Source organism: Argentina silus (genome assembly GCF_951799395.1).
Source record: "Argentina silus genome assembly, chromosome: 15".
Lineage (NCBI taxonomy): Eukaryota > Metazoa > Chordata > Actinopteri > Argentiniformes > Argentinidae > Argentina > Argentina silus.
In genome coordinates, this window is record NC_139669.1 from 15,455,973 (window position 1) to 15,482,385 (window position 26,413).

A 26,413-nucleotide genomic window follows, 5' to 3' on the forward strand; every position below is an offset into this window, starting at 1 on the left:
TCGCTCTCTCCCTCCCTCCCAACCACTGACACATGACGTTTGTTTACGCACACACACACACTCACAAACACTGACTCATGTCCTCTCACACACACACATACACACACACACACACCCACACACACACACACACACACACACACACACACACACGCACCGCACACGCACACACCTGTGGACAGCAGACTCCTGATTGTTGTGAAGGAGGATCTACGTCAATGATTAGCTTGGACCCTGATCCTTACCTCCACGACTGAGATGTGGATCTCTCTCACAATTACTTCTCCCTGCCACTTTGCCATCTATGTCTCCTCATCTCCCTATCCCTTAAGCCTTCATTTCTCAATCTTTCCAATCTCTTTAACATTCTAAAAAGGTTAGTTTGTTCTATCTATCTAAGATTTAACACAATATCTGCGCTAAAAAAAAAGCCAGATAGATTGCGTTAAGGGTTTTGCTGTGGGGCACATACACAAGATGAAACCGTACAGAATCAATCTGATTTATGAAATTCAGTGCAAAAGAAAATACAGTTTGGCCACGGTGGCACATAGAATTCAGAGAAAAATTAGGCTATTCCCTGAGGTTTTTATGACCAAATCGGTCCAAACGTCGCCTTGCTGTTATTCTAAGATTTCATTATGACGATGACAGGCGAGAGCAGACATCATGGTCGACTTGATCTGATTCAATTGTCCCCTTTCCTTCCATGTGCAACAGTCACTGTTTCAAGGAAACTGCTGTAGACAGAGGAGATGCAGTGCCCTCTGTAAGTATTGGGACAGTGAAGAATTTGTTCTTCTTTTGGCTCTATAAACCAAAGGATTGGATTTGAAATCAAACAATTACTATGAGGTTAGAGTATAGATTATTTATTTTTTAATATATTTATTTTTTTACATATTGGTTTCACCATTTAGAAATGACTTTGTATACATTATTTCATGGTGTGTGTGTGTGTGTGTGTGTGTGTGTGTGTGTGTGTGTGTGTGTGTGTGTGTGTGTGTGTGTGTGTGTGTGTGTGTGTGTGGATGTGTGTGGGGGTGGAATATGCGTGTTGACTGGGTAAAAGTAAGTGAGTGAAAGGAAAGCGTCTGTGTGTGTGTGTGTGTGTGTGTGTGTGTGTCTGTGTGTCTGTGTGTCTGTGTGTCTGTGTGTATTTGATCTAGGAAATATAGCGTCATCAAAAAAGTCAATTTGCTGAATTCTTATTGTGGCATTTGTTTGCCGCTGCCCTGTGGGAGTGTAGTGTCGGTTGGCTTCATGAGCAAACATCCTTTATCTAGCGTGAAATGTGTTTCTGGCATTATTAGGTTAAGTCAATTAAGATGGGAAACAGATGCTCTCCACCTCTACCCAACCTGACCTCGGCACGGGCACCATCATACAGCATAAAGAGAGCTGTGTTATCGAGTTGCCTGGGCAAGAAATGAATGTGTGTAAAGGAAATCAAACAGTAGATTAGAGATGGCAAAGCGGGCATGGACATACAGTACAGTATTAGACTGTGGATGACCTACATGTACTAATTCTGGAAGAGGCAGTTGCATTGCTCATAGAATCTAGGACACCCGTTGCACTCCCTATGGTAAACAGGAAGTAACACCTTCTTCATCAGAGCTGCTTCAGTGTGATTGACTGCACCATTGCTGATATTTCCAAAAATGAGTACTCATAAGCCTAAATGACGGTTGGTCAGTTGAATTGAACAGATCTATATATCCAATATTTCAGTGCATATTATATCCCTATAAAGCCCAACATCCAGTCATACCACACTATAGACTCGAGATGACACCAAACATGCAGCTAAATCTCAACCGTATTCCCCTTTCAAGCACTACACACTAACGTGTCTTTCATTTTCTTCTTCATGACAAAAACCCAAATATCAAACACATTTTCCATTCCATCTTCATCGTAAACAACATTTCACTCACAGGCCCAATTCCAAACTAGTGCTACAGATCATCAATAACCATGACCATCCTCGTCTCACTCTGCTGTGACTGCTTTAACACCAGCGTCATATCTGGTCTCTTTGGATGGTTAAATAGAGGAGAAGTCAAAAAGGGATGTGTGAAGGAGGAAACGCAGTTGCTCCACATCTGAATAGTCTGGTTTTACATAAACACCTGCTTCCCCTCAGCCATGAGATTTACTGTACGCAGAGAGAGGAGAAAGAAAAAGTTATAAGGCTGAAGATCGAGACTAAGAAAGGATCTTTAAAAAAAAGGGTTGATTGAGGTACGAGGAGTGTGTGTGAGAGGGAACGTACTAAGCCATCTGATCCAAAGCTCTAACAGGGTAAACATTACCTTAACGTACATTCAAGAGGACAGTATTCAAGAGGTCAGTAACTGTTTTATGTTTATGGATGTGTGTCCTGCAAAACAATGTATCAAATTTGGCTGTGTCAGAGAAGAGACTCTAAAATGATTTACTCAGTGATAGTCCCATCTACAGTATTGGCTATACAAGGATTGTGGAGACTTAAAAAGCTGACAATTATTTGAGAACAAAACATGGAAGCTGTACACCCTGAAGATGCTGAATACCCTGAGGACGCTGCAAATTAAATCATATCGAAACTGAAAGGGGGAACCAAAACCTCTATTGTATAAGAAAACACAAATGACAAACATATTATCTCTACATCATAAGGTTTCACTTATTTAGCACCAAATGTACCATTTATTATGTAAGAGAGTGAATATGGATATAAATTGACCTTTTTGCTTTTGTCTCCCTCCACCTCCTGTTCCTCTCCAGCAATGATGGCTGTGACTGCCACCCTCTGGGCTGTGACTGTGTTTGTGGGAGTACCCCTCTGCACCCCCTCCTCAGACATGCACACAATCATCATCAGCCTCTCCTCCAAAAACCTCTCTTCCGTCCCAAGAGACCTTCCTCCATCCGTTGAAGCCTTAGACCTCTCCTGTAACAACATACACAAACTTGGCCGACAGGATTTTGAAAATACTTCTCACCTAAGGTTTCTAAACCTATCGTGGAATGCTGTGGAGGAGATCAAACTGGAGACATTCCGTCCAACTCCACTCTTAGAGGATCTCGACCTCTCACACAACAGGCTCCAGAATCTGACAGATCAAAGGTACTTACTGCTTACACAGAACCTTAGAATACTAGACTTAACCTTTAACAGGTTCCACACCATGACTCTGGGGAGGGAATTCTGCTCCCTGGCTAAGCTGGAGCACCTGGGGCTTGGAGCAAATGTCATTGCGATGCAGGATTTTGAGAATATAGCGAACATGACATTGCAAACTTTGACCCTTCGTTTAGAGAACCTCGCTAATTATGAAAGCGGGAGCCTGAGACTTGTCCAGGCGAAGATGGTCAGAGTTGCTGTGACAAACAAAGCCACTGACCGACCGCTGTTTGCAGACGTTCTGTTGATGTTTGGAGAGGTGGAGCTGATGGGTATGAAGGGCGACCGTAATTACCTAGCAGAACTTGTGAGGGAGAGAGAGGTGGTCAACACCTCACATCTTTACCTGACTAATATGGTGGCCACATGGATGTACTTGACTCATACCATAAACGCTGTGCTCCAATCCCCCATCGGTCACCTGAGTGCCTCAGATCTGGCCATCTCCAGCCCTCCTAGGTCAGACACACCCGTGAGCAAGACATCCCTCATGAAATCCTTCTCAGTCAGACGGGCTTTTGTGCAAACCTTCTTCTTCTCTCAGGAGGCCCTCTATGACTTCTTCATCAATATGCCTGTTGAGACTATGTCCATGAGAGAAACGCCCATCATTCACATGACCTGCCCACAATCTGACAGCGCTATTCATCACCTAGACTTCTCAGACTGTGCCCTGACTGATACAGTCTTCTCCAGAGTGGAGCGCCAAGTCACTCTAGAATGTATGAACTTTGTGGAACTGTATAGCCTTGTTCTAAAAGGTAACAACCTCAAGAGCCTGCAGGTCTTGAGCAAACGTGTACAGTACATGGGTTCCCTGCGTCATCTAGACCTCAGCCTCAACTCACTGGCCTATGATGGCCTGGAACAGTGCCTTTGGCCCCCGAATATCATCAAAATGAATCTGTCCTCAAATGGGCTAAGCCAGTCGGTGTTCAGCTGCCTGCCGAATGGCACCAACACACTGGACCTCCAGAACAACCAGATAATCATTGTTCCTGAGGCCGTGATGGGCCTGGACTCCCTCTTGTTTCTGGACCTGAGTGCAAACAGGCTGAGGGATCTCCCAGTATGCAGTGGATTCCCAAACCTAAAGGTGCTTCTGCTCAGAGAGAACTCTCTCCACACTCCATCTGTGAGCTTCCTGGAGAGCTGTCCCCGCTTGCAAGATCTGGACGCCAGCCTAAACCCCTTCACCTGCACCTGCACCCTGAGAGCATTCCAGGGGCTTGGTGCTGGGGCTACTCTGGGGGGTGGACACCCAGGAATCACACTTCTCCGCTGGCCACGGTACTACCGCTGCAGCTATCCTGAAACCTGGAAGCATTCAACCCTAAAGGACTTCAGGATGCCAGAGATTTCCTGCAACATTGGCCTACTGATGGCGGCCATCTTGTGCCCGGCGGTGGTGGTGATTGTTGCCGTGGCGACCCTGTGCCACCGCCTGGATGGTCCGTGGTACATGGGCATGATCTGGAAGTGGACCCGGGCCAAGCACCGCGCAAGAACCCAGCAGATTCAGCCTGAGGACCTAGAGGGGGTGGAGTTCCATGCCTTTGTCTCCTACAGCCAGCATGACACCGACTGGGTGAATGGCTCCCTCTTACCCAACCTGGAAGGGCCCGCAGGGGGGCTCCACATCTGCCGCCACGAGAGGGACTTTGTGCCAGGGAAGACGATCGTGGAGAACATCATCCGGTGTGTGGAGAAGAGCAGACGTTGTGTGTTCGTACTCTCCTCACACTTCGTCCGTAGCGAGTGGTGCCACTATGAGCTGTATTTTGCCAGCCACCAGCGCCTGTTCCGGGGGTCTGACAGCGTGATCCTCGTTCTCCTGGAGCCGCTGCCTCAGTACCTCATCCCCTCCAAGTACAACCAGCTGAAAGCCATGATGAGCAGGCACACCTACCTAGAGTGGCCACAGGACAGGGGCAAGCACAGGCTGTTCTGGGCCAACCTGAGAGCAGCCCTGCAGTCAGACCTGCCCGCAGCAAGAGTGAGAGAGGCAGAGAGAGAGAGAGAAAATAAGTGAATAGGATAGAGAGATGTTCAAAAGTGGTGGTACTGTAAGACATAGTAAGTGGAGGTGGAATAAGTACTGCTTTTCAAACTAGTCAGCAAAGGTTTATTGGAGACATTCATATAAAGTAAGAACTATTTTCCCAACAACTTTATGTAAAAAAACAACAAAAAAAAACAATAAAACATCATCTAACAATATCAACAATTGGTTTACATTTTTTTGTCAACTTTAAACCTCATAATCTCAATGATTTCAAACCTCTTGGAAGAGTTTAGTGCATCATTTTCACATACTGTATAGTTCACTAAATGACACAAATAGAAAAACCAAATACAGACCAAAGAAAAACCAAACAGACACACATAGCTAACACCATAGATGTATTTGGAACGGAAATTTGAAATCAAACCCTGTTCAGTATTTTGTATACTGAGAAAGTACAGAAATGTTGCTTAGTACACAGTATACAGTATACAATTTTAAGGCAAGAAGGAAGGCAGAAAAATGCCTAAGAAATCTTCACTTCAAGAGAAACAAATTGAGAGCACAATAGCTGGAGGCTAGAGAGCTAGGAGCCAGCAAACCTTGCTATGGTGTTTTGTTTGTGTGTGTGTGTGTGTGTGTGTGTGTTCATGCATTTTGGTCACAGAGGTTATTCAGAGGGCATTGTCAGATGACTTCAGATGTCAGGTCTGGTACTAGTTGAGGATGTTCATGTGGGCATAGAAGCTGCACAAGCACAGTGAGCAGGGGCAGCATTGTAGAGACATCAGAGCCATAAGTGTATTCACAACTTCAAACGTCAACTGTCCAAGGTTCAGAGGTTCTGGTTCTGGTTCTGGTTCTGGGTCTAGGGTAGAGACTGGACGATCATGATCTTCTCGTTGATGCAGAAACGGTGCAGGACTGTGAATAGGTTCTCCCCACAGCGTGACACCTGCCTTTCCATGGCCAGGCGGAAGTCCTCCTTCACCCCCTTGGTGATGCCCCGTGTCACCGTGTGGTGCCTATAGGGTAGAGGGACAGACAGATTCATGAAACATGAGAACATATTACAGAAAGAAACATTTTCAACTGTTTCCTTACATGGAATTTCAAACTTACTTAGCACTGATCAGAGACTTGATTAAGTTATTTATCATCCAAATCTCTGCAGAAACAGTTGAGAAAGCATACACTAGTCAACTGCTACATATAACATGACACACAACCAAGGAAACACCATGTTTCCACACAACAAATCCTGATCGTTTTGAGATGGAATGGGAGGTCTGAGCACACATCAACCAGGCATCTCGACGGGCAAGATTCAACAACGTCTAAATAAAAAAACGCTTAACGTAAATGTCCACAAATGCAATGGGAGCAGGAGATATGAAAACATAAAACCCAAATTGACCATAGAACAAAAACAACACCAGAACAACAACAATAACAACATCAGTGATGACCACAAAAACAAATGCGATGTCTCAAATAACCGCTTTCGCGAAATTATCTTGATGAAAACGACAGACCGAAAAACGAAATGGGGGTGGGGGGGGGATGACCAGTCTTGGGGGTGATTGAACAGGGGGGGGGGGGGGGGTCTGAGTGGGGCCAGGGGTACCTGTCTGTTGTCTGCACCCCAGGAAGCAGCATGGTACTTAACTCCACCGCCAGGGCGGGGCTAGGGTTCCTGAGGACAGCAAACACCAACATTCAACAACCGCTGAGGAGATAGGGTGCATTCAAGCGCCCACACAGATTTCATCTGTAAAATGAAGACCTTATTCATCTTGAACAGACACCTCTTTGTACCATGTAGTACCACACCAGACACTGCTCACCCGGAAGAAGCTGTGCCACTATTCTATACTAGTTCAGTGTACAAAGTCAACACATCGCATCAATACAGACATATGAGCAAGTGGGACAGGCTTACTTGATTAGCATCCCCTGATTGGGCAGCAGTTCCAGCTGAACCCTCCCCCCTTCCGTAGTGCGCAGGTAGGCAAACTCCTCCAGCATGTCAATATCTGAGGGAACGAACGAGTGTAAGGAAAACAAAAAACACATTCAAGGGGGAGGAGCAGGAGAGAGAGAGAGAGAGAGAGAGAGAGAGAGAGAGAGAGAGAGAGAGAGAGATCAGGATGAAGACACAGTGAGGTGTGAGCCTGCTTAATGGCAGATACCCAGTTTGTGGCGTCAGAGTGTTGCTGTGACACGGCTGCAGATCAAAGGCGCCAAAAGAGATTGGATCAAGGATATTGGCTACTCCTGTCTTTACTGTAATGTATTATTATTTTGGATTGATCATCGTCATTTATGTTCTGTCATCATTACCTCATTCATTTCTCATCCAAAAGCTTCAAAGGATACTGGTGACGTAGTTGAAGAAGTTCTCGTACTGGAAGCTGCCCTGCTGACAGATCTTATCCAACGCCTTTAGAAACAGTGTCTCGCCCTGTGGCCAATCATGTTGCAGGAGCACGACCACATGACCCAGGGACAGGTCATCCCGGTTATCCATAAATGCACGTAGCTAATTGGATGAAAAGGGGAAAAGATGGGGCGATTAAATTAGATCTCAGAATATTTTTTTGGGGGGGGGGGGAATGGGCAAATTATGAACCATGGGTAATTTCCCTCAAATCTTGAAAACAACCCTTTCAGCATATGGAGAAATATATATTGAAGGCTGTGTTTTGGTGGATATTTAGGGGAATGTTGTGTTGACTTACCTTGAAACAGGCCAGCATCAGCTGAAAGCAGAAGGGCAGGATCGCTTTGCTCGTGCAAGGCAGGAGCTTCAGGTCGTTGTCTAACAACAGAAATAAAAAATAAATTTAAAAAAAACATAAAACACTGATTCTTTTCCCTTGACATCTGACAATATCACACACATAATGTTAACACCACACCAAAATCAGATCAAATCAGTGACATTTGCAGACTAGACATTGTCGTTCATCCTAAACCCAGGGCGCTCAGTGGCGTAGCACACTAAGGCGCATACCATATCATCGCAAGGTCCCTGGTTCGATTCCGGCCGTCGATGTATCCTGCATGTCATCCCTCCTCTCTCTCTCACCCATCCTTCCTTGTTAATCTCTATCTCTATCCCAATAAAGCAAAAATGCCCTAAAATATATATATATATAAAAATAAAAATAAAAAGCTTGCTGAACCCAACCTTTGCGGGGTTTGCTCCTGACTTTGCCTGGATCTTCAGAGGGTTTCACTGGATCCTGATTCTGGGGAACCAACCCACCAACTAGATCAAGCAGCTTCTCACAGGCCAACTGACACAGACAGAGAAACACACACACTTAAAAAAAAAAAACACACAATGACCATGCAATTTACAATATACAATAGTAAGTGTGCAAATATCAAACTGTGTGTATGTTTGCCCACCCTGTACTCTCCCAGAGAGTAGTGGCAGGATGCCTGCTGTATGAGGGCCCTATGGTGCTCCAGACTGCCCTGCCCAGCGGGGCTCTGGCCCGGCTGGGGCTGCTGGAATACAGCCATCTGGACCAGACTAGCCAGGGCCTTCCGGTACTGGCCCTGGGGGACACAAAACAACACACACTTCACCATACAGTACACTCACTGTGAACGCATATGTGTACATACAGTCACACAGTAAACCACAAAAAACAATCATACATATATACCTGGTATATGATCATATCAGTTTGGAATATCCGGAACCACAGCCAGTTGTCTGTCTTCCAGGCAGAACAGATTTTGTTGAACTCTAGGGGTTGAAAAGCACAGGGTGAGGATGGCTCGTATGTGTCACAGTACATGTAAGTGATTCACAACTGAGCACACAAACATGTTGTGACCACAGCAAAGTAGTAAGTGGAATACATCTGAAGTAGCAAAGGGGTCTCATTTAGAGAGTGCGCCCGGTGTGCGGTGAGGGACGTATTTGGAGGACGTACCGGTCTCCAAGCTGTCGTGGGAGTGGAGGAGGTCCCAGCTCTCCCTTGCCATGCGGAAACTCTCCAGAGTCTCCGTCCACCCAGGCATCTCCGCCTTGTTCACCACGATGTGACGGCCTCGCCCCAAGCCCTCCTCATCGTCTGAGCTCTGAGTCACACACACACACACACACACATACACATATATTAAAACAAGTGTGCACACACACACATACATTTCCCCTCTCTTGCTCTCACAAGCACAAAAACCCTTGGATTTTTGGATTCGATGTCGGTCCCCTTACCATCGCCTTCTCTCGACCGTCTGCAACTTTGCGTTTCTTGTGGGCATGTTTCCCTGCTCCTCTCTCCGGCTCCACATCATTGTACACTGAGCTCAGATCCTCTAGTAGTATCCACGGCCCAGAGTTCAACGCGTTCACGCCTGCAACACACACACACACGCGCGCGTCAATACACACAAACACTAAATGTGCAGTCGTGAAGATATTCTCCAATTAAATCAATGGACCAAAGCCCAACAAACTCCAACACCAAACACAGATGCACAAAAGATGCAGCACACTCACTGACACACACACACACACACACACACAGGAAGAGACGGACCCTGGAATAGCGCAGGCTGTACAGCTGAGACGTAGAGGTATGCACTGCGGAAGAGGACCAGGGCTGCACAGATGACCACCTGACTGCAGCACCGAGACCGCGTCTCTCCCTCCAGACTGGGCAGGTAACGACAGAGGTCCTTCACGCGCGGCAGCATGTCCACGTAGCCCCTACAAAACACACACACACACACGCACACGCACGCGCACACACACACGCACGCGCACACGAGTATATACACACAAACAGCTCATTAACATCTTCTAGCCTCTTGCAAAACACACACAACCTAATAATTACTTAAATGCAGCGATAGACCAAGCATGTTCATGATGAGGCCATTACAAAACAGACACACTCATCGCCACACATACACACACACACACACAGGAGGGCAACTCATACCTCTGTCCCTTGTCCCCCTGCCACTCGCAGCGTGCCCCCACCACTGCTAGCATGTCCAACAGCCTCTCCCACGGTTCGGCCACCACCGAAGACTTCTCTGACAACCCATCAATCACATACCGCTGGGAGCCCCGAGGCACACCGGGAGATTTCAGCACCCCGCCCTCCTGAGAGCCTGAAAGGTGTGAAAGAAATGAGAGATGGGGCAGATGTCGAGGGGGAGAGAGCCAGAGTAAGTAAGACAGGGGAGTAAAAAATAAAATAAAAATAGGGTTGTAATATGTCATTATACTGTCATGTGACACTAATGTATATCGTAGTGTGCAGATGGCATTCACTAAGAGAGAGATATCGATGTCATGGGGATTATAGTTGCTATGGTGAGTTGCTACCATGTAGGGGTTTACCCTGTAGCCCCCCATCAGGCGAGGGTCCGCGGGTGACATAACCGATGTAGAACTCAGCCGCTTTCAGCATGTACTTCTGCAGCAGGCTGGCAGGGAGGCGCATGTCCACGTTGTTTATGATCAACGGGAGGACGTCACACACTGCGGGAGAGGAAAAAGACAAATTGCTGTTTACTTCATGCCCATTTGCTGTTGAGCTACAAATGTTTGAGGCTTTGACCTTTTTGATATATATGTTTGTCTAACCAAACAGCTTCCTGAAGCAGTTGACCGGTGTCTCCAAGTTCTCGACCGCTTCTGCGTCCAATAAGGACTCTCCCAGATTGACCTAGATGTGGAGAAGAATGTTACAAATGGATTGTAAACAGTTACGGACACAAGAGTGGCGAGGGCAAAGGTAAGATGGGAGTGGTTATGTACCCCGTGCTGGACCACAGAGTCTGGGAAGCGCTTCAATAGCAGCAGCAGCATTTCAGCCTTCTCCAGAGTGTTGAAGCACTGCTCTGTAGCCTTCAACAGCATCTCGCACTGTACACGACCAGGCAAGGTCTCAAACAGACCTACGAAAAACACACACATACACATGATACACACACACACACACACACACACTCCAAAGCACTACTCACAATCAGGGGGCAGACCTAATAACAACACACACCACTGTCACAATCCTCACCTCGGAGGAACTGTGCATGTTTGTCCTGACAATCACTCCGAAGGGCAGCTGTTATAATTGTGATCTCACGCCACACAATGGGCTGATCAGGAAAATTGATAAACCTGTGAGGCAAAAAAAGAATACATTTAGTCAAGACTTGAAAAAACTGAAATCAAAGACAAAAACTATGACAGACTATCCGATGCCTTTATTCTCATACGAACGAAATTGTATTCCACTTCAACTCACATGTCATAGAGCAATCTGCCCGCTGAGGCCGTCCTCTCCGCGTTTCGCTCGATTGTGTACATCTCATACTGGTAAACAAGTCAACAACAACAACAACGTGAAGATGGTGCACAGGCACTCTCGGTCGTGCAGCTACCAGTGAGGTGAGTTATGACCATATCCACAAAATACGTGTGACTCTTTGGAACCAGTGGTCAGTCATTTATCACACATAACAAAACGTGAGTTACCTGTATGTTGAAGTCAGTAGGGTAGAGGGTTCGAGCGGTTATAAGCCAAGCTTTGGCTGCGCATGGGTCATCGGAGACAAGTTCCCGGGCCCTTTTTACTAAGAAGTCGCAGTCTTTTTGTGCAGACATATTTAGTCGCACAAAATGTCAAATCCGACGAGTAACTAAGGCTGTCAGGATATCACACTTTCCATTTGAGTAACGGCTAAAGCTTTGCTAGCGAAACAGGCAGCTATGATATTGATCTAACAGAATTTGAAGAAAGCTACTATATGTTTTAATTCCTTAAGCTTACTACAGCTGATTCAGTTTACAATGAATGTTTTATATGTTGCTGGGCTTAGACAAATCCAGTGGGTTACAAAACCTGAATGTTCTAGCTCATGAAATAGCTGAAAATTGGGACATTTGTTTACCGCTCCGCTTAACGGGAACCTTATGATGACATCATTCCCTTCAGTCGCGCACGTCTAACGTCACATCAAACTTCTTCAATGGTTCCTAAAAGTATGGGACAAAGGTTCCTCTTTCTAATGCAATGTCGCCACCTAAACGCAAAGCAGAATATTGCACCCAGAAAATGTGGGCCAGCCACACAACCAGACGAATGCAGCAAGGCATCATCAAAGATAACATTAAATATTAAAAACCTCTCTGGCAGCATTATGTAACCCTTATGGTGAATTGAATGCGCAACGTTTTGTGAATTACAATATACTAATGTTTTCATGAATTCATGAATTGCCTTCAATGACATCAGCTTTCAACGGTTTTAATATAAATATAGCTAAAAGCCTTGAAATATCAGCTGAAATTGTCTCAATCTTCCCCTTTACCCAAGGGAGTCTCTGGAGAAAATAAATAAAAAATAAAGCAACATTTATGCCCCGTCAAAAATTATAGGTGCGTGGAAATGATGGTGCATGCCCCTACTCCCCATGGAATAGATGCAGGGAACGAATCAATGGACTTCAGAGATTACCCCATCCCATCTTGATCGATAATATATCATATATTATCAATGATTCTGACCTAAATGTGCCACCTTGTATGAATATGTGACGGTCTGCGACCCCTTCCCCTTTTCACAAGTATGACCTCTGTGTATTGCATTATTATGCATCTGATATATTCTATCGAGATGTTATGGAGATCATTCATGTTGCCAGACAGCGAGGATTTAGGACCGGACCGTGCACTTCATCGAGAGTACGAAGGGCATACCCGCGATCTGCGATCTCTATTGGCTGTGCCACAGTCACCTGCTTACCGATCTGCTAACGACAGAAGCCACGACCTAGAACGGTTCTTTTTCCGTTCCGATAGCTACGGTTCTCCTTGGCAAAGGCACAAGCAAGCAAGCAGGCAAAGTTTGGAGGTAACGGCAAACAGAGCTTGACATACACGCTGAGGACGGTAGCTACTCGTGAAATGTCTCATCGTTGTGCTTTCTAATTATTTTTGGACCCCCATCAGCTGCTTGAGCATGCCCTCTCTTTCGGCGTCCACTGCCCAACAGTCACTGATCAAGAAGCAAGTCGAAGCCGGTCTGGTTGTCCGCTTTGACACCGCTAACGTAGTGTAACGCTAGCTTAGCTTGACACTATCCAGTCATTGTAATCGCTCTCGTCTACATTTTGACCAGTTATTGATATTCAATCCGATTTTTATTTAGTTGCATGGCATTCGGTTAACTGCATTTGTGGTAGCTTATGTACGGAATGTTATGTTAAGGGACTCAATTACATTCACAATCAATGTTGGCTAGTTAGCTAGTAGCAGAGATGGCTTCTAGTAACATCCACACAGTGCAGTGGCCTGCATGATACTAGCTAGCTAGCTCTTCTTGCTTAACGTTGGCTACCTATGTAAGTATTTGGAGCTAGAATGATCAGATTTCTTGCACTGGCCGCAATCATGTTGAGTTTTTATTGATAGGATAAGGATGGAAAGTTTCACTTGGCTAGATGTTACGAGCTCTTTAGAAACTCCACAGACAGCATTAGCTTGCTAGCTTATTACTAGTATAGTTCCTAAGGCGGTGCCAAATATCATTTTGACACAGTCACTGTACACAAGTGGCAAGCAGATTGTTCGTCCTTGTTACGGACAGTTTATTGACACTACAGGGAATGAGTTGGAAATGGCCTCATGTAATGTAAGATGAACCACTTTGGCGTTATTTTAAGAAATGAACTAGGGACGGGATCATTTTGTGGCACAGTTTGCAAGGGCTTGTTACGACTGTGACCTCTAATGACCCTAGTAGGGTTCCACCATAGACAGAGAACTCTATGGTTTCACGACCACCCTGCCCCTCCATTTATATTTAGAAAACAGTTCAACCTGCTTTATGTAAAGGACCTTGGTTTAAAAGTGAGTTTCGACCTTGGGTTGCTATGAGATCAATATAATCTTGTCAATCAAGTCTTTGTTGATGCAATTTTCATTCCAGGTGGGCACCCTACCCTGTATGCTTTAGTCAAATGCTATTCAGAATGACAGCCTCTCTCTCAACTCTGAACCCTGGCACATAAGACTCAACAGTTATATAACAGCCTTGTTCTTATCAGTGAGTTGGTAATGCTGGCAAACTGGAGTGTTTCTGGCAGGTTTCAGTGGAGGCAGGAATCTACCTGGTTTTGAATTAAATCAGGAAAAAAGACAAAAGCTTTATAATGAGAGTAATCTACAAAGTGTTGAAATAACAATGGCATGAGATGAGATTGTAACCTGAATCATGGGAAACTGCTTTGCCAAATTACACAAGATCATTGTTGCATTTTCAACTTGGCCACTTTGTTATCCATCTTATCATTTGGCACAACTGCTGTCCTCTCCCAGTCCAGCAAACACAGCTTTCTGGCAACAGCCTTCCTCCACAAAATCATCCTCCACAAAACCATCCTCAACAATGCATGTGGGTGTATCTGCAGACTGGAATACCAGTGAACCATTATAACAAGTAAGCGATATTGGCAATTTTCAATCCTATCTTTTTTTTTCCTTACTTACAGGGTGAAAATCATACCAGAGGTTGTCTCCTGGATGTGATGGCGTAGGCTTGGGTGCGTCTCACCTCCCATGGCTGTTTCTACCATGGAACCTGAGTCAGTCCGGGCACCACAGGCCCAGGGGGCCCTGGGTAAAGGGGGGGGCTCCCTGCTGCCAGCTGGGCGTCTGGCTGCGTTGCTGGGGTCTCGGGGGAAGCACTATGTGTGCGGTTCGGCCGCAGCCTTCACCAACATCGTGGTGACGTTCCCCATCCAAAAGGTTCTGTTCCGCCAGCAGCTCCACGGCGTGCGGGTGGGCGAGGCCGTCCGGCAGCTCCAGAGGGACGGCCTGAGAAACCTCTACCGAGGGCTGCTGCCGCCCCTCCTCCAGAAGACCACCACAGTGGCCATCATGTTCGGCCTGTACGAGGACTTCTCCCGGGTCTTACTGGATCAAGCCGGTGGGAGTGGCGTCCCGGAGCTGGTGACACGGAGCTTCGCGGCGGCGCTTGCGGGAACGGCCGAGGCCGCCCTCACTCCGTTTGAGCGCGTGCAGACTCTCCTGCAGGACCACCGGCACCACGGGCGCTTCCACAACACGGCGCACACCTTCCGGACGCTTCTGAGCGAGTACGGGCTGAGCGAGTGCTACCGGGGCCTGGTGCCGGTGCTGCTGAGGAACGGGCCCAGTAACGTGCTCTTCTTCGGGCTCCGCGGGCCCATCAAAGAGCAGCTCCCGGAGGCCACCAGCCGGGCAGGCCACCTGGTCAACGACTTTGTCTGTGGAGGGGTCCTCGGGGCGGGCCTGGGGATCATGTTCTATCCCCTGAACGTGGTGAAGTCGCGGGCGCAGTCGCAGGTGGGGGGCGCGTTCCGCCCCTGCAGCGAGGTGCTGCTAACAGTGTGGAGGGAGAGGGGGGGTAGTGTTGCCATGCTGTTCCGGGGGGCACATCTCAACTACCACCGCTCGCTACTCTCCTGGGGTATCATCAATGCCACCTACGAGCTACTGCTCAAGGTTATATGACATTTGCGGGGGGGGGCAGGGGAGGGGAGAGAGACACAGCAGGGGGGGGGGGGGGAGAAGGGATGCAGGTTTGAAGAATGAGACGTGTTTTTCGGGAGGGGTATGATCACAAATGGTGTTGTTTCAGTCAAGACATTGACTGGTTGTGCTGTAGTATGTAGAGTATGATAGACAGAGGAGAAGAGAGTAGCTGAAAGGTGGATGTTGCAGTACCAACAGGAGGGACCAGCGGTCAGTGTGAGATGATTTTCCTGCCATTGTGACGTGTCGGTCACAGTATTGAAATAGGATGCACACACAGACAAAGCTGATGCCAGGGTCCAATCAAATTGGCCACATTGTCACGTAGTAATTCAAGCCAGTTCTGCAGGGGAGAAATTCAGTCACTGAATTTTGAAAAGCCTCATGCAAAAGTGATTTGACATTTTCAATACATTTTTCAGAAATCGACTTATTGAAATTGAATCACACATCTGTGTTGTAGGCACCTTTCCCAGTGTGGTACGCTGTGGTACAGGTGTCCGAAGTTGTTTTCATGGGGGTAAGCCTTTTTAGAGTGGCCAAGAACACTTCTATAGAACTTTTCATTGTATTGATTATTGATTGAATCGATCTGAACATTGATTTATATCTGTTTGTCCAACCCATATCCCGACCTGGGTCCTCGGGTGAACTCTGGTGTACTGATTGTTGGCCAACTTATTTCACTATGTATTATCTTTATGCACTGATAATACCCTCTGCAATGTAACTGTTAGCAGGTGTTGGTCCTGTATTACTTGAAAGATGACTGGAAACTAACTATCAGTATACTCAGAGGCACAGGGGGAACTGGATTAGGGAAGTGCTATTTTCTTTTTTTATCCATTTCTTCATTCAATCATGATTCGTCAATGCCAATCAAAGCGAATGTTGACATTTTGTCAAAGATGTGTGTGTTGGCTTACTCCTGAAGTGCTGCTTGTAGTGTCTGTCTCTTTTGAGTTTTGACAAGTCCCCATCGGTTTGAGTGTTAAGTAAAATAGAATAACCGTAACCTGTGTCTTCCTTGGAGTAGATGAAAACAACATGAAAAGGAAACTATGAAACATGGCCAAAAATATATATATACACACACACACACACACACCAACAAATCAGGAAAATAAACATTTCCCCCCCATCAATTTCTACTCTCACTCTCTCTGAAGCCCTTCATTTCCAGTAACACGTGTCTCTGGCCTCCGTATCTCCCTCTGTCTCTCTACAGTTTCCTGCTGGCTCTCCTGGCTGACTGCTGCACGCTAGTCCTCCTCTCTGCCCATAACCTCTGTTGACATAATGGGCTCAGATTTCAAGCTTGAGTAGAGGCAGTCGCCGTGCAGACCCTCACCTCAGACATGACAGGCCACATAGAGCAGACATGCTTCTAGGGAGATGAGACGAGAGAGTGGCGAGAATGAGAGCGAGGAGAATTGAATGTTGATGAAAGAGGGGGAATGAGATAAGATAAAGGGACAGGGGAATGTAAAGTGTGGCATTATAAAGCAGATTGCCCTTGCGCAGTCTGTTTGTGTAATCTTGTTCTAATGTAGAATTGAACTTACAAGATCAGTACAATTTTCCAGGTTTTTTTTCTTTCTTTGAGGGTACAAGTCGGTTTTGTTGCAAGGTTGAGAAAAATAGAAAATGATTCATTTCTAAATTAATTGCAGATCACCTGAATTAGTCACAAATATCATTTTAACATTACACTAAGCAAGTGACAATGTTGAAAATGAAACATGTCCAATGACTGAAAGAGCATTATTTTTGTCCATTTATGAGAGTATATGGTTGTAACAGTCTTTTCTAAATGAAAACAGTTAATTCATGATGGTACATGACATTTTAATTTAATGATTTGACTTTTAAATGGATGATTTGGTAATAGTTTATATTTTTATAAGAAGACACCCATATGTTTTATAAAGGTGAATTGCTTCTTAAACTGTCTGTGTGAGTCTTTTTTTTTTTGGATGAGTCAACATTACCATTGTATTCTCCATGGCAGTTACCCTCCATCTGAGTGACTCATTCTGCTGATTATGTTCTTGCCCAAACATGCAGGTAATCCACTAACAGTGGTGAATCACAGAAAAAGCTTCACCATATGTTGCTAAAAAATGTTGTATATCTACTTGTCTTTACATGACCTTACAGGTAACTCCCTGAACACAATAAAGGGTGGGTCCTACACACACATTTATGGTATCGTGGTTTCAATACCAATAACGTTCAACTGCTATGGTCCTGCTAAGTGTGCCCAGAGAGGCTGGGACTAGTTGTGGCTGGGTTAGGAAGTCAGACAGCGAGGATAATGACCAGATTAAGGGCAGTCTGACATGGGACTTTAGATCAGAGGGAGATGAATTGTAGTTGATAGTAAGCTTCCTAGTGCAGTTCAAATGGGTGCTTTGCTAAATATTCCTGAAAAGCCTTTTACTTGAAGGACCCTTCTAATCGCATTGTGAATGATAGATAAGTGTGGTAATGAGAAACTTACTGGATTTCCAGTGTAGACATTTTACCATGCTGTTTTCTCCTATCTAGTCCTTTTAGGGAAGTAATGACTATGGAAGCGATGAGGGGAGGATGGACTGAAGCCCAGTATTTGGACAAGCCCCATTCACTGAGCTACTCTTCAAATATGTACTCCTGGGTTCACCGTCTGGTCAAAATCTGTGTTCTCAAGTCACAGTGGAAACTCAAAACTCAACTTTTAAACCACCCCTGACACATGCAGGTGAAGACAAGTCCAAACAGCCAAAACACGAGGTCACACTACATTATATTTATTTCCAAACAATACTTTTATTGATATCAATGTCATTCATGGTTGGCATGGAAAAGTAATGCAACTATTGTCCCTCAATATGTATTTTCAAGGTGTGTGTGTGTGGTCTTGTTCTGTGGCCATCATGCTACAACAGTAAACATCATGACAATAGGAAGAATGTCCATGGGAGGATTGCAACACTTGTAAAATTGGCTTCCCCTCCTTAGCCAGAGATATTACAACCTCGTCTCAATTCTGCTCCACAGCAGCCACCAATGTCCAGGCTCCATACTACTATGTTTGTCTGAGTTAATGGACAATTGGCATCAACATGACATGATCATCCCATTGTTGTCACGGTGGGTAAGTCCCTCCAGATCTAATGGATTTAACTAATGAAGCTAATGAGATGGCATTAAACCAGGTGGATGAGCTTATTAGTGAATAAGCCAAGCCATCGAGATCAGGGGAGGCTGATGGAGGTAGAAATCGGAGGACGGGCTCATTCTAATGGTATCAAACATTCCTCATTCCATTCCATGCATTACAATGGGCCTGTCCTCTGATTTCTAGCTTTCCCTGCCTCCACCGATAGAGATAGCCGGTCAATCAAAGGAAAAAGTATATGTAAGAATATGTTTGAATTTGATGCAACATGATATTTCTGTGCTGAGCTTAAACACGAGTGAAATGACAGTGACAACTAAATATCAGTTTCCCATCAAACAAAAGGCAAAACACTATTTTATGTAATCAATACTCTGATTGCATGTTTGCACATAGAGCATCTGTGACCATTGAGTTGTATGAACAGTATTGAGTCACAAAGCAGCTCTGCATCTACCTACAACACAGTAGGTAGGAGGCTTGGTGTTGAGATGTGTTGCATTCAATGGCATGCAACACTGCAGAACATTGCAATCCTGAACGCAGTCGTAATCCAAATCTGGACCAAAGGCCCCTCATTTCCAGAGGGAAGCCCTCGATATTTTCCAGTAACTATGACTATAAAACATATGCAGTTATTGTTCTCTTAATGTTAACACAACATAACTAGATAATGATATGTGGGAGAAGTGGTTATGTTTGCATAGCCATAAAGTAAGTTTCAGGTAGAATCAAACAAACAAACACACAAACATAGATATACATGTATATCTACAGCTCTGACACAAACATCATCAGTCAGTCAGTCAGCTGTCAGAACAAATCATGGGTAAGAATAGAATAGTATTAAAACCGTGGCTCAGTGTTATATGACTTTGGATAGTTGCTACATCTAGTTTAACAGTCAGCCTCAAAAACGTTGTACAAAATAACAGATGACTTCCTTTTCCCTACAGTCCCCACCCACACAACCCACCCCAGAAAAATATATGTATCCTTTGGATTGAGAATTGATGTACTGTATATTACTGCATAAGCATTTGGGTTATTGAGGGGTTTTCTCAGTTCAAGCATTCACACACAATTTGTCAGTCAGAAGCCAGGAACAGAACAGAAATAAATAGGTTTTCAGTTTACACAGGGTTATTTTCTTTTCTTAATGATGCAAGCTATAACTTTAATTTCCCGGTCAAAAGTATTTCCCCTTTCCTTGTTTGTAAACTGAGGGGGTGGGTCTTACAAATGTAACCGTTTGCTTTTTGGCACAATGTGTTTTGTTGCCACAAAGAAAATGAAAGGTACAGATTGCAACTTTAACTGGATCCACGGAAAGATTAAATAATACTGTCTCAGTCAACGCCAGTCAAGTGGGAGGGAGGTAGAAAACCACACATGACAAAAAGAAAAATCCAGTGACAACCATAAGGTCTTCCACCAGACCATGGTGCAAACATCGTAAAAATAAATACATAAATACATACACTCACAGAACACTTTATTAGGAACACCTGTACACCTTCTCATGGAAAAAAACTGTGTTTTCTTGGCACACTTTGGCCTGTTAATACCAATCACTTGAATGCCTATTTGAGTATTGTTGCTGACCATGTGTATCCCTTCATGGCCACATTTTACCCATCTTCTAATGGCTACTTCCAGCATGATAATGCACCATGTCACAAAGCAAAAGTCATCTCAAACTGGTTTCATGAACGTGACAATGAGTTCAGTGTTCTTCAGTGGCCTTCCCAGTCATTGGATCAGAAGCCAATAGAACACCTTTGGGATGTGGTAGAATGGGAAATTCACAGCTTGAAAGTGCACCTGAAAAATCTGCAGGAATTGCGTGATGCAATCATGTCATCATGGACCAGAATCTCAAAGGAATGTTTCCAACATCTTGTGGATTCAATGCCACGAAGAATTGAGGCTGTTTTGAGAGCAAAGGGAGGCCTACACAGTATTAGTATAGTGTTTCTAATAAAGTGCTCAGTGAGTGTACATAGGTAATTCATACATACATATAATAAAATAAGATAGTTATAAAATACCTATGTACAAATGCATAGTCCTGATGAGTCCATCAGGAGGCCTAGCAATGGCAGTCAATATGAGTGGAAGTTCTCCTCTTCATTTAGGGGTGTTTTGGTGTGTGTGTGTGTGTGTGTGTGTGTGTGTGTGTGTGTGTGTGTGTGTGTGTGTGTGTGTGTGTGTGTGTGTGTGTGTGTGTGTGTGTGTGTGTGTGTGTGTGTGTGTGTGTGTGTGTGTGTGTGTGGTCTGTATCTGTGTAAGTGTGCTGTGGTCTGCATGGCACTTACTGTACAACCGTGAATGTAGGGGTACACACCAGATCCCTCTGTGCTAAAGAATCGCATCAACAGCCCTTTCTTCATCCTCCTTCCGTCTATAAACATGTCCTCCCCTTACTGTATCTCATCCAGTCAAGGTGAGCAGGGTAATAAAAGTTGAGAGGTCAAAAGTTGAGAGGTACATGACCTGGCGGCTCTGTAGAGTCTGGCGAGCGCGTCCGAAACAGCTGCGTGAGCGCGAAGACGGAAGAGATGAGCACTGTGCAGCGTTTGGCTAACATCCTCACCCCCTCCCCTTCTCCTTGCCCTTGTCCAGTCCCTCCCCCACTCCCACTCCCACTCCCACTCCCAACCCCACCCCCGGGCCCGACCCCGGCTCCAGCTGTCTCCACAGCCCCAACAAACTCCCGGTACAGCGACACAATCTCTTTCAGCTTCTCCAGGGCCTCCTCCTGGGTGTCATCGTCGTCTTTATGGATGGGACCCCCGTTTCGGCACACATCACAGCCAGGGCAGGGGCGCATTCGCAGGCAGGCGGCAGAGAGTTGCACGAGGGCGCTGAAGCTGTTGGATAAGGAACGCAACGCCTCGTCAGGAGCCCAGCCCACGCGGGTGGCACGCTGGCACCCCGATGCCAACCGCCTGGCCTCCGCCTGGAGTAACCCCCGCTCCGCCTCCGTCAGGAGTGCAGGACCCACACCTCCACAGCACGGGGCTGCGTCCTCCTCCTCCTCCTCTCGCCCCCCGCGTTGACTCAAAGGGTCGTGTCCCTTCTCTTCTCCACCGTCCTGTTTTGATTGGTTGGAGTCTCTGTCCCCCTCTCTGCCTATGTCTGTTTTGGTGGGCTCTGCTGATGATGATGATGGTGGTGGTGGTCCAGTTTCGCCCCTCACCAGGACCAGTAAGAGCTGGTCGATGTCCTGACGCAGGGAGGTGAAGCCCCCCTTCAGACCCCCGTAGCGCTTGTTGGTGAGGGACCGCAGGGAGCCCCCGATGGGGGGGGTGGGGGAGACGGGGCGGGTGAGGAGGGGGCTGAGCTCTGAGGAGGCGGTGGAGAGGCCGGAGAGGGGCCGGGGGGTGTCTCTCAGCAGGGACAAGATGTTGGGGGAGGGAGAGGAGGAGGTTGGGGAGGGGACGGGCGTGGGCCGGGCGGGCTTGGGCCGCGTGCGGCGGGAGAACTCGTAGATGGTGAGCTCCTCGTCGAAGCCGCAGCCGTCCTCGGGGTCACCGCTGAAGCAGTTGGCGTAGACGGTGCGGCAGCCGCAGGCCTCCCGGTGGGGCTGGGGAGGAGTGTGTTCCAGGGAGGAGCACGGGGAGTCCCCCTCCAGGGGCAAGCTAGAGATGCCCCCCAGCCCTACCTCTGAGTGGGGCCGGGACTGGGGCTGCTCCGACTTGCAGGACCCCAAATGCCCGTAGGGATCAGAGACGCTGCAGCCGTGGGACCCGTTTTCTCTCAGGGACAGATTGGAGTGTGACCCGTTGGCGCCATTGGCCCCCTTCATATGTGAGGTTACATCCTGGGCCTCTTTTATGGTTGCTATAACAACAGCAGCGCCGTCCTCCAGTACATTCCCCTTCCCTTTGCCCCCCTTGGACCCCACAGTCTCCGCCTCCTTAGTGGGGGCCTTGCCCACATCAGAGGTTCCACTGGCCACTGACAGACCGGACCCAAAGCCAGACGTGTCTCCGTTGATAGAGCTGGTGGAGGGATAGTCCAGAGTGCCCAGGATCTCTTGGGAGCGGGTCATGTACCAGGGCAGGGCCTGGATCCTCCCACGCAGAGCCGAAGTGGGCAGACGACCCCCCAGGCTGGAGGAGCTCACCCTCAGGTCTGACCCCGACCCAGACCTGCTCTCTGTGCCTCCCGCTACCCCTTTAGATGATGTGGAGGTCAGGGAGGTGGTGAGGCAAACTGGGGCATCTGTGTTTTTGGGCGACAGGTTTTCATGACTTAGAGAGACCCTCCTCCCTGCCTGGATACTCCCGTTCCGACTACCCCAGGGGTGGAGACCATTCGGGGGGGAGACCCCCTCTTTCGGGACCCCCTTGGCAGTACCCGGGGCCTCCTTAGGTGATACAGGGGTGCCGCTGGGGACTGATAAAGGGTAGAAAGGGGAGGTGGGTTTTGGCGAGATGGGGGGAGGGGTGGCTAGGCCTAACTTAGTCTCCGCTCCTGTAGTGGTGCATGAAATGGGGGGCAAGCTTGGCTTCTTTTTCGGAGGGTTCACCACACCCCCATTTATGCCCCCTCGGACCTCCTCCTTGGGCAAGGAAACCCTGTTTGTTTTCGTGTCACCCTTGGGCGTTAGCTTGTCAGCAGTCACCTGGACACTGTCTCTAGGAAGCACATGATGAGATCCATTCTCCTGTTTTGGTCCATTTTCTTGCCTAGGTCTGTTTTCTTGTCTGGGCCCATTCTCACGAGTCTGGGGGGTGTTTGGGGGTTGTTGGCGGCGCCGTACAGCCGTGATGAGAGGGGAGGACAGAGGAGGCCCCCCCGCCCCCGAGGTGACAGATTTGAACTCCATGGTGTCTGGCTCCATCTCCAGGAGCTCCGAAGACAGACGGCCTGCGTGCCCACCTGAAGCATCCCCATTACAGTGGGCATACGGACCCCCACGCTGGGGAGATCTGGGGGGGATGATCTGAGGTTTGGGAGCCAGTTGGGGTTTGGGCGCCAGCGGTGGAGGTTTTGCCTTAGCTTCAACTCTCTGAGAGACCGGCTGGGAGCCGGGGTAGAGGTTTGAAAGGGGCCGTGGGGCTGGCTGGCTTGTTGGCTCTTTCTTGTCCTCCGAGGGGGGATGTCTCTTGGTCACGAGGGGTGAGGGAGGCTCCGTCTCTGGCACGGACGGCAGTCCATTAGCAGTCCATGTGCCACTCAAGCGGTTTGTATGTCTCCTATCAGCACCATCAGAACCATGTTCTGTGAGAGAAAGAGAAACACAGAGATACACAGAGAGAAGGAGAAACAGAAAGAAAGAAAGAAAGAAAGAAAGAAAGAAAGACAGAAAGAAAGAAAGACAGAAAGAAAGACAGAAAGAAAGAGGGGGTTAAACAATCATTTCAAAACCTTATCTTACACACATTTCAACAGCTAAAAAGGGCAAAAACCCACCTATAACATCTGGAACTGGAGGAGTGAACCGCTCCTGTGCATCAAAGAACTCATCCTCTGATTCTGAAGCGCTCTCCCTCACAGTGAGAGGTGGCCTGACGTTGGGGGACGGCGTTAGGAAAAGCCCCTCCTCCTCCATGGAGTAACGAGCGGGGTTAGGACCCCCTCTCTTTTCACAGGAGGTGTGGCTGGGGATTCTGGGGACTCGGAGATTCGGCCCGCTGCAGTTGGGCAACGGAGTGCTGTCGACAAGGCGTAAGTCCATCAGACTGGGTATCTTTGAAATGCGTCGGAGCTCTTCCTCCCCCTCCTCTTCCTCCTCCTCCTCCTCTTCCTCCTCCCTCTCCTCCTCATCGCTGGTGGCCTCTGGCGGGCTGGGGAGGAAGTCCGCCTGGGAAAGCTCAGCGAAGCACAGGCAGGAGTTGTCGTTGCTGCGGTAACTTAGGTTGGTGGGCCGCACGGGGGCCGGCGCCTGGTTGGCGGCGGTGGCCTCCCTCTGGCTCTGTGGAGACGATGGAGTCACCTCCAGGAGGTACGGGTGGTGCACATCCAGGGTTGGGTGGCCCTCGACTGGAGAGCGTCCTTCCTGGAGAGTGTCCAGGCAAGAGGGGGCTTTGGCTGGGTCCCCTCTGGCTGTGGCACTGCTCTCCTCCAGGGCAGCACTGAGAGAGCCACTGGACAGACTGGAGAAGCTGTTGTTGACCCGCGGGTCGGTGTGGTACCAGTTGGTGTCCAATGTCACTTCCTGTTCCCCTACGCTGGCTTTAGGTTGACTTCCTTCTCCTACCCTGTTTCTCTCCTCTTCTCCCTCGTTCTCTCCCTCCTCTGCTGTCACAATTATCTTCACTTCCTGTTTCTCGACTTTCTCAGCTCTCTCTTTCCCTCGTTCCTCTCCTCTCCCGTGCTCCTGTTCTCTCCGACGCCCCTCCCTCTCCTTGCTGGCTGGCGCTGGTCGTTTGCGGATGCTGTGCGGTGGCTCCACGGGGTAGTCCTCATCTGAGGAGTCATCTGAGTCACTACAGCAACGGGACACGTAGCCTGTGGGTTTTAAAACAACACACACGCGCACGCACACACAGGCACACGTACGCACGCACGCATACACACCAGCGAGGTTTTGATGATTTCATTGAGTAACGTACTAAGCGATGAAAGTCCTGAAATGAATGACCGGATGGGAGAAAAACAAACAGGGTTTCCTTGCCAGAGGGGGAGGTGCCAGGGGACATAAATGAGTGAGATGAGTGATCTGTTTCTATCCATACTGGCTGATATCCCAATAATACATGATATCCGCGATATCCATGTATCAGTGACTATAAATAGTATCAATGACCAAAAGTGTGTTATAGTTTAACATTTTTGCTCACTTGTCAGCGATTCATAGCAAACTCCCTCTATTACGGCGAACTTCCCACACACACCTTCCTCTGTGGGGATCCTGTGCACCCTGACTTTGGGGCGCCCCAGTCGGAAGACGTTGATGTTGGGGTCCACCAGGAGCTTACAGTAGCCCCCCAAAAGACACGCCAGGTCTTTGGCTGCCAGAGAGTCCATCAGTAAGGCAAATGGCTAGAGAGAGAGAGAGAGAGAGAGAGAGAGAGCAGGGGAGAGAGGAAGAGAGAGGTGGGGTAGAGGAGAGGCATTTAGAGGGTTAGCTTCACAATAAACAATCACATTTCCCCATCCACCATATTGTATTTCAATGTGTATATACAGTATGTGTGTGTGTGTGTGTGTGTGTGTGTGTGTGTGTGTGTGTGTGTGTGTGTGTGTGTGTGTGTGTGTGTGTGTGTGGTGTGTCTGTCTGTCTGTCTGTCTGGGTGTCTCTCCACTACCTCGAGGTTCCTACCTTGATGTCGTGCAGTGAGATGCGTAGCAGGCTGACTCTGTCAGACTCAGAGAGCAGCTCCACCCTGCTGATGCTGCTGAACTCCACCAGGGTGGACACCATGTTGAGCTTGTGGTTGACCACTTGACTCAGCCCGTAGCGAGCCCCCACCAACAGACTCACCAACGCCTCCCTATCCTGCAGCTGGGGGGGAGGAAGGGGGAGGAGGGGGGAGAGGGAGGAGGAGAGGGGGGGGGGGAAAG

General features: G+C 47.7%; 4 protein-coding genes across 7 annotated transcripts in view; 2 read left to right on the forward strand and 2 right to left on the reverse strand.

Annotated features, from left to right (window-relative positions):
* The first annotated feature begins 2,260 nt into the window (after positions 1-2,260).
* On the forward strand, positions 2,261-5,251 carry tlr1 (toll-like receptor 1). The gene is made up of 2 exons (XM_083686014.1): positions 2,261-2,352; positions 2,773-5,251. The coding sequence occupies exon 2, from the start codon at positions 2,775-2,777 to the stop codon at positions 5,202-5,204; it is 2,430 nt and encodes an 809-aa protein (XP_083542140.1). The 5' UTR covers positions 2,261-2,352; positions 2,773-2,774; the 3' UTR covers positions 5,205-5,251.
* Positions 5,252-5,283: 32 nt separating this feature from the next.
* ints10 (integrator complex subunit 10) lies at positions 5,284-12,178 on the reverse strand. Of its 2 annotated transcripts, none has more exons than XM_083686016.1 (17): positions 11,692-12,178; positions 11,462-11,529; positions 11,231-11,334; positions 10,972-11,111; positions 10,798-10,879; positions 10,552-10,692; positions 10,145-10,319; positions 9,740-9,909; positions 9,415-9,554; positions 9,131-9,278; positions 8,858-8,940; positions 8,595-8,747; positions 8,371-8,479; positions 7,919-7,998; positions 7,557-7,719; positions 7,120-7,213; positions 5,284-6,202 (listed from the first exon to the last, which is right to left on the reverse strand). In XM_083686016.1, the coding sequence occupies exons 1-17, from the start codon at positions 11,818-11,820 to the stop codon at positions 6,046-6,048; spliced, it is 2,136 nt and encodes a 711-aa protein (XP_083542142.1). In that variant the 5' UTR covers positions 11,821-12,178; the 3' UTR covers positions 5,284-6,045. The 2 variants fall into 2 exon arrangements, with proteins under 2 accessions (XP_083542142.1, XP_083542141.1); XM_083686015.1 differs by having other exon boundaries at positions 10,537-10,692.
* Positions 12,179-12,930: 752 nt separating this feature from the next.
* On the forward strand, positions 12,931-15,711 carry LOC310815829 (mitochondrial nicotinamide adenine dinucleotide transporter SLC25A51-like; the record flags this gene model as incomplete). Of its 2 annotated transcripts, none has more annotated exons than XM_083685766.1 (2): positions 12,931-13,069; positions 14,709-15,711. In XM_083685766.1, the coding sequence occupies exon 2, from the start codon at positions 14,776-14,778 to the stop codon at positions 15,709-15,711; it is 936 nt and encodes a 311-aa protein (XP_083541892.1). In that variant the 5' UTR covers positions 12,931-13,069; positions 14,709-14,775. The 2 variants fall into 2 exon arrangements, with proteins under 2 accessions (XP_083541892.1, XP_083541893.1); XM_083685767.1 differs by lacking the exon at positions 12,931-13,069 and adding an exon at positions 14,564-14,611.
* A 5,317-nt stretch (positions 15,712-21,028) lies between these two features.
* frmpd1b (FERM and PDZ domain containing 1b) overlaps positions 21,029-26,413 on the reverse strand; it is a 21,937-nt gene continuing 16,552 nt past the window's right edge. The window contains exons 14-17 of one of the 2 annotated variants that reach the window (XM_083686770.1): positions 26,172-26,354; positions 25,744-25,891; positions 24,320-25,357; positions 21,029-24,127 (exon numbers count right to left, since the gene is read on the reverse strand). In XM_083686770.1, the coding sequence (XP_083542896.1) occupies positions 21,369-24,127; positions 24,320-25,357; positions 25,744-25,891; positions 26,172-26,354 (4,128 nt within the window). In that variant the 3' untranslated portion in view covers positions 21,029-21,368. Of the gene's footprint in view, positions 24,128-24,319; positions 25,358-25,689; positions 25,892-26,171; positions 26,355-26,413 lie in introns of both variants that reach the window. The other variant, XM_083686769.1, reaches the window with a different exon arrangement.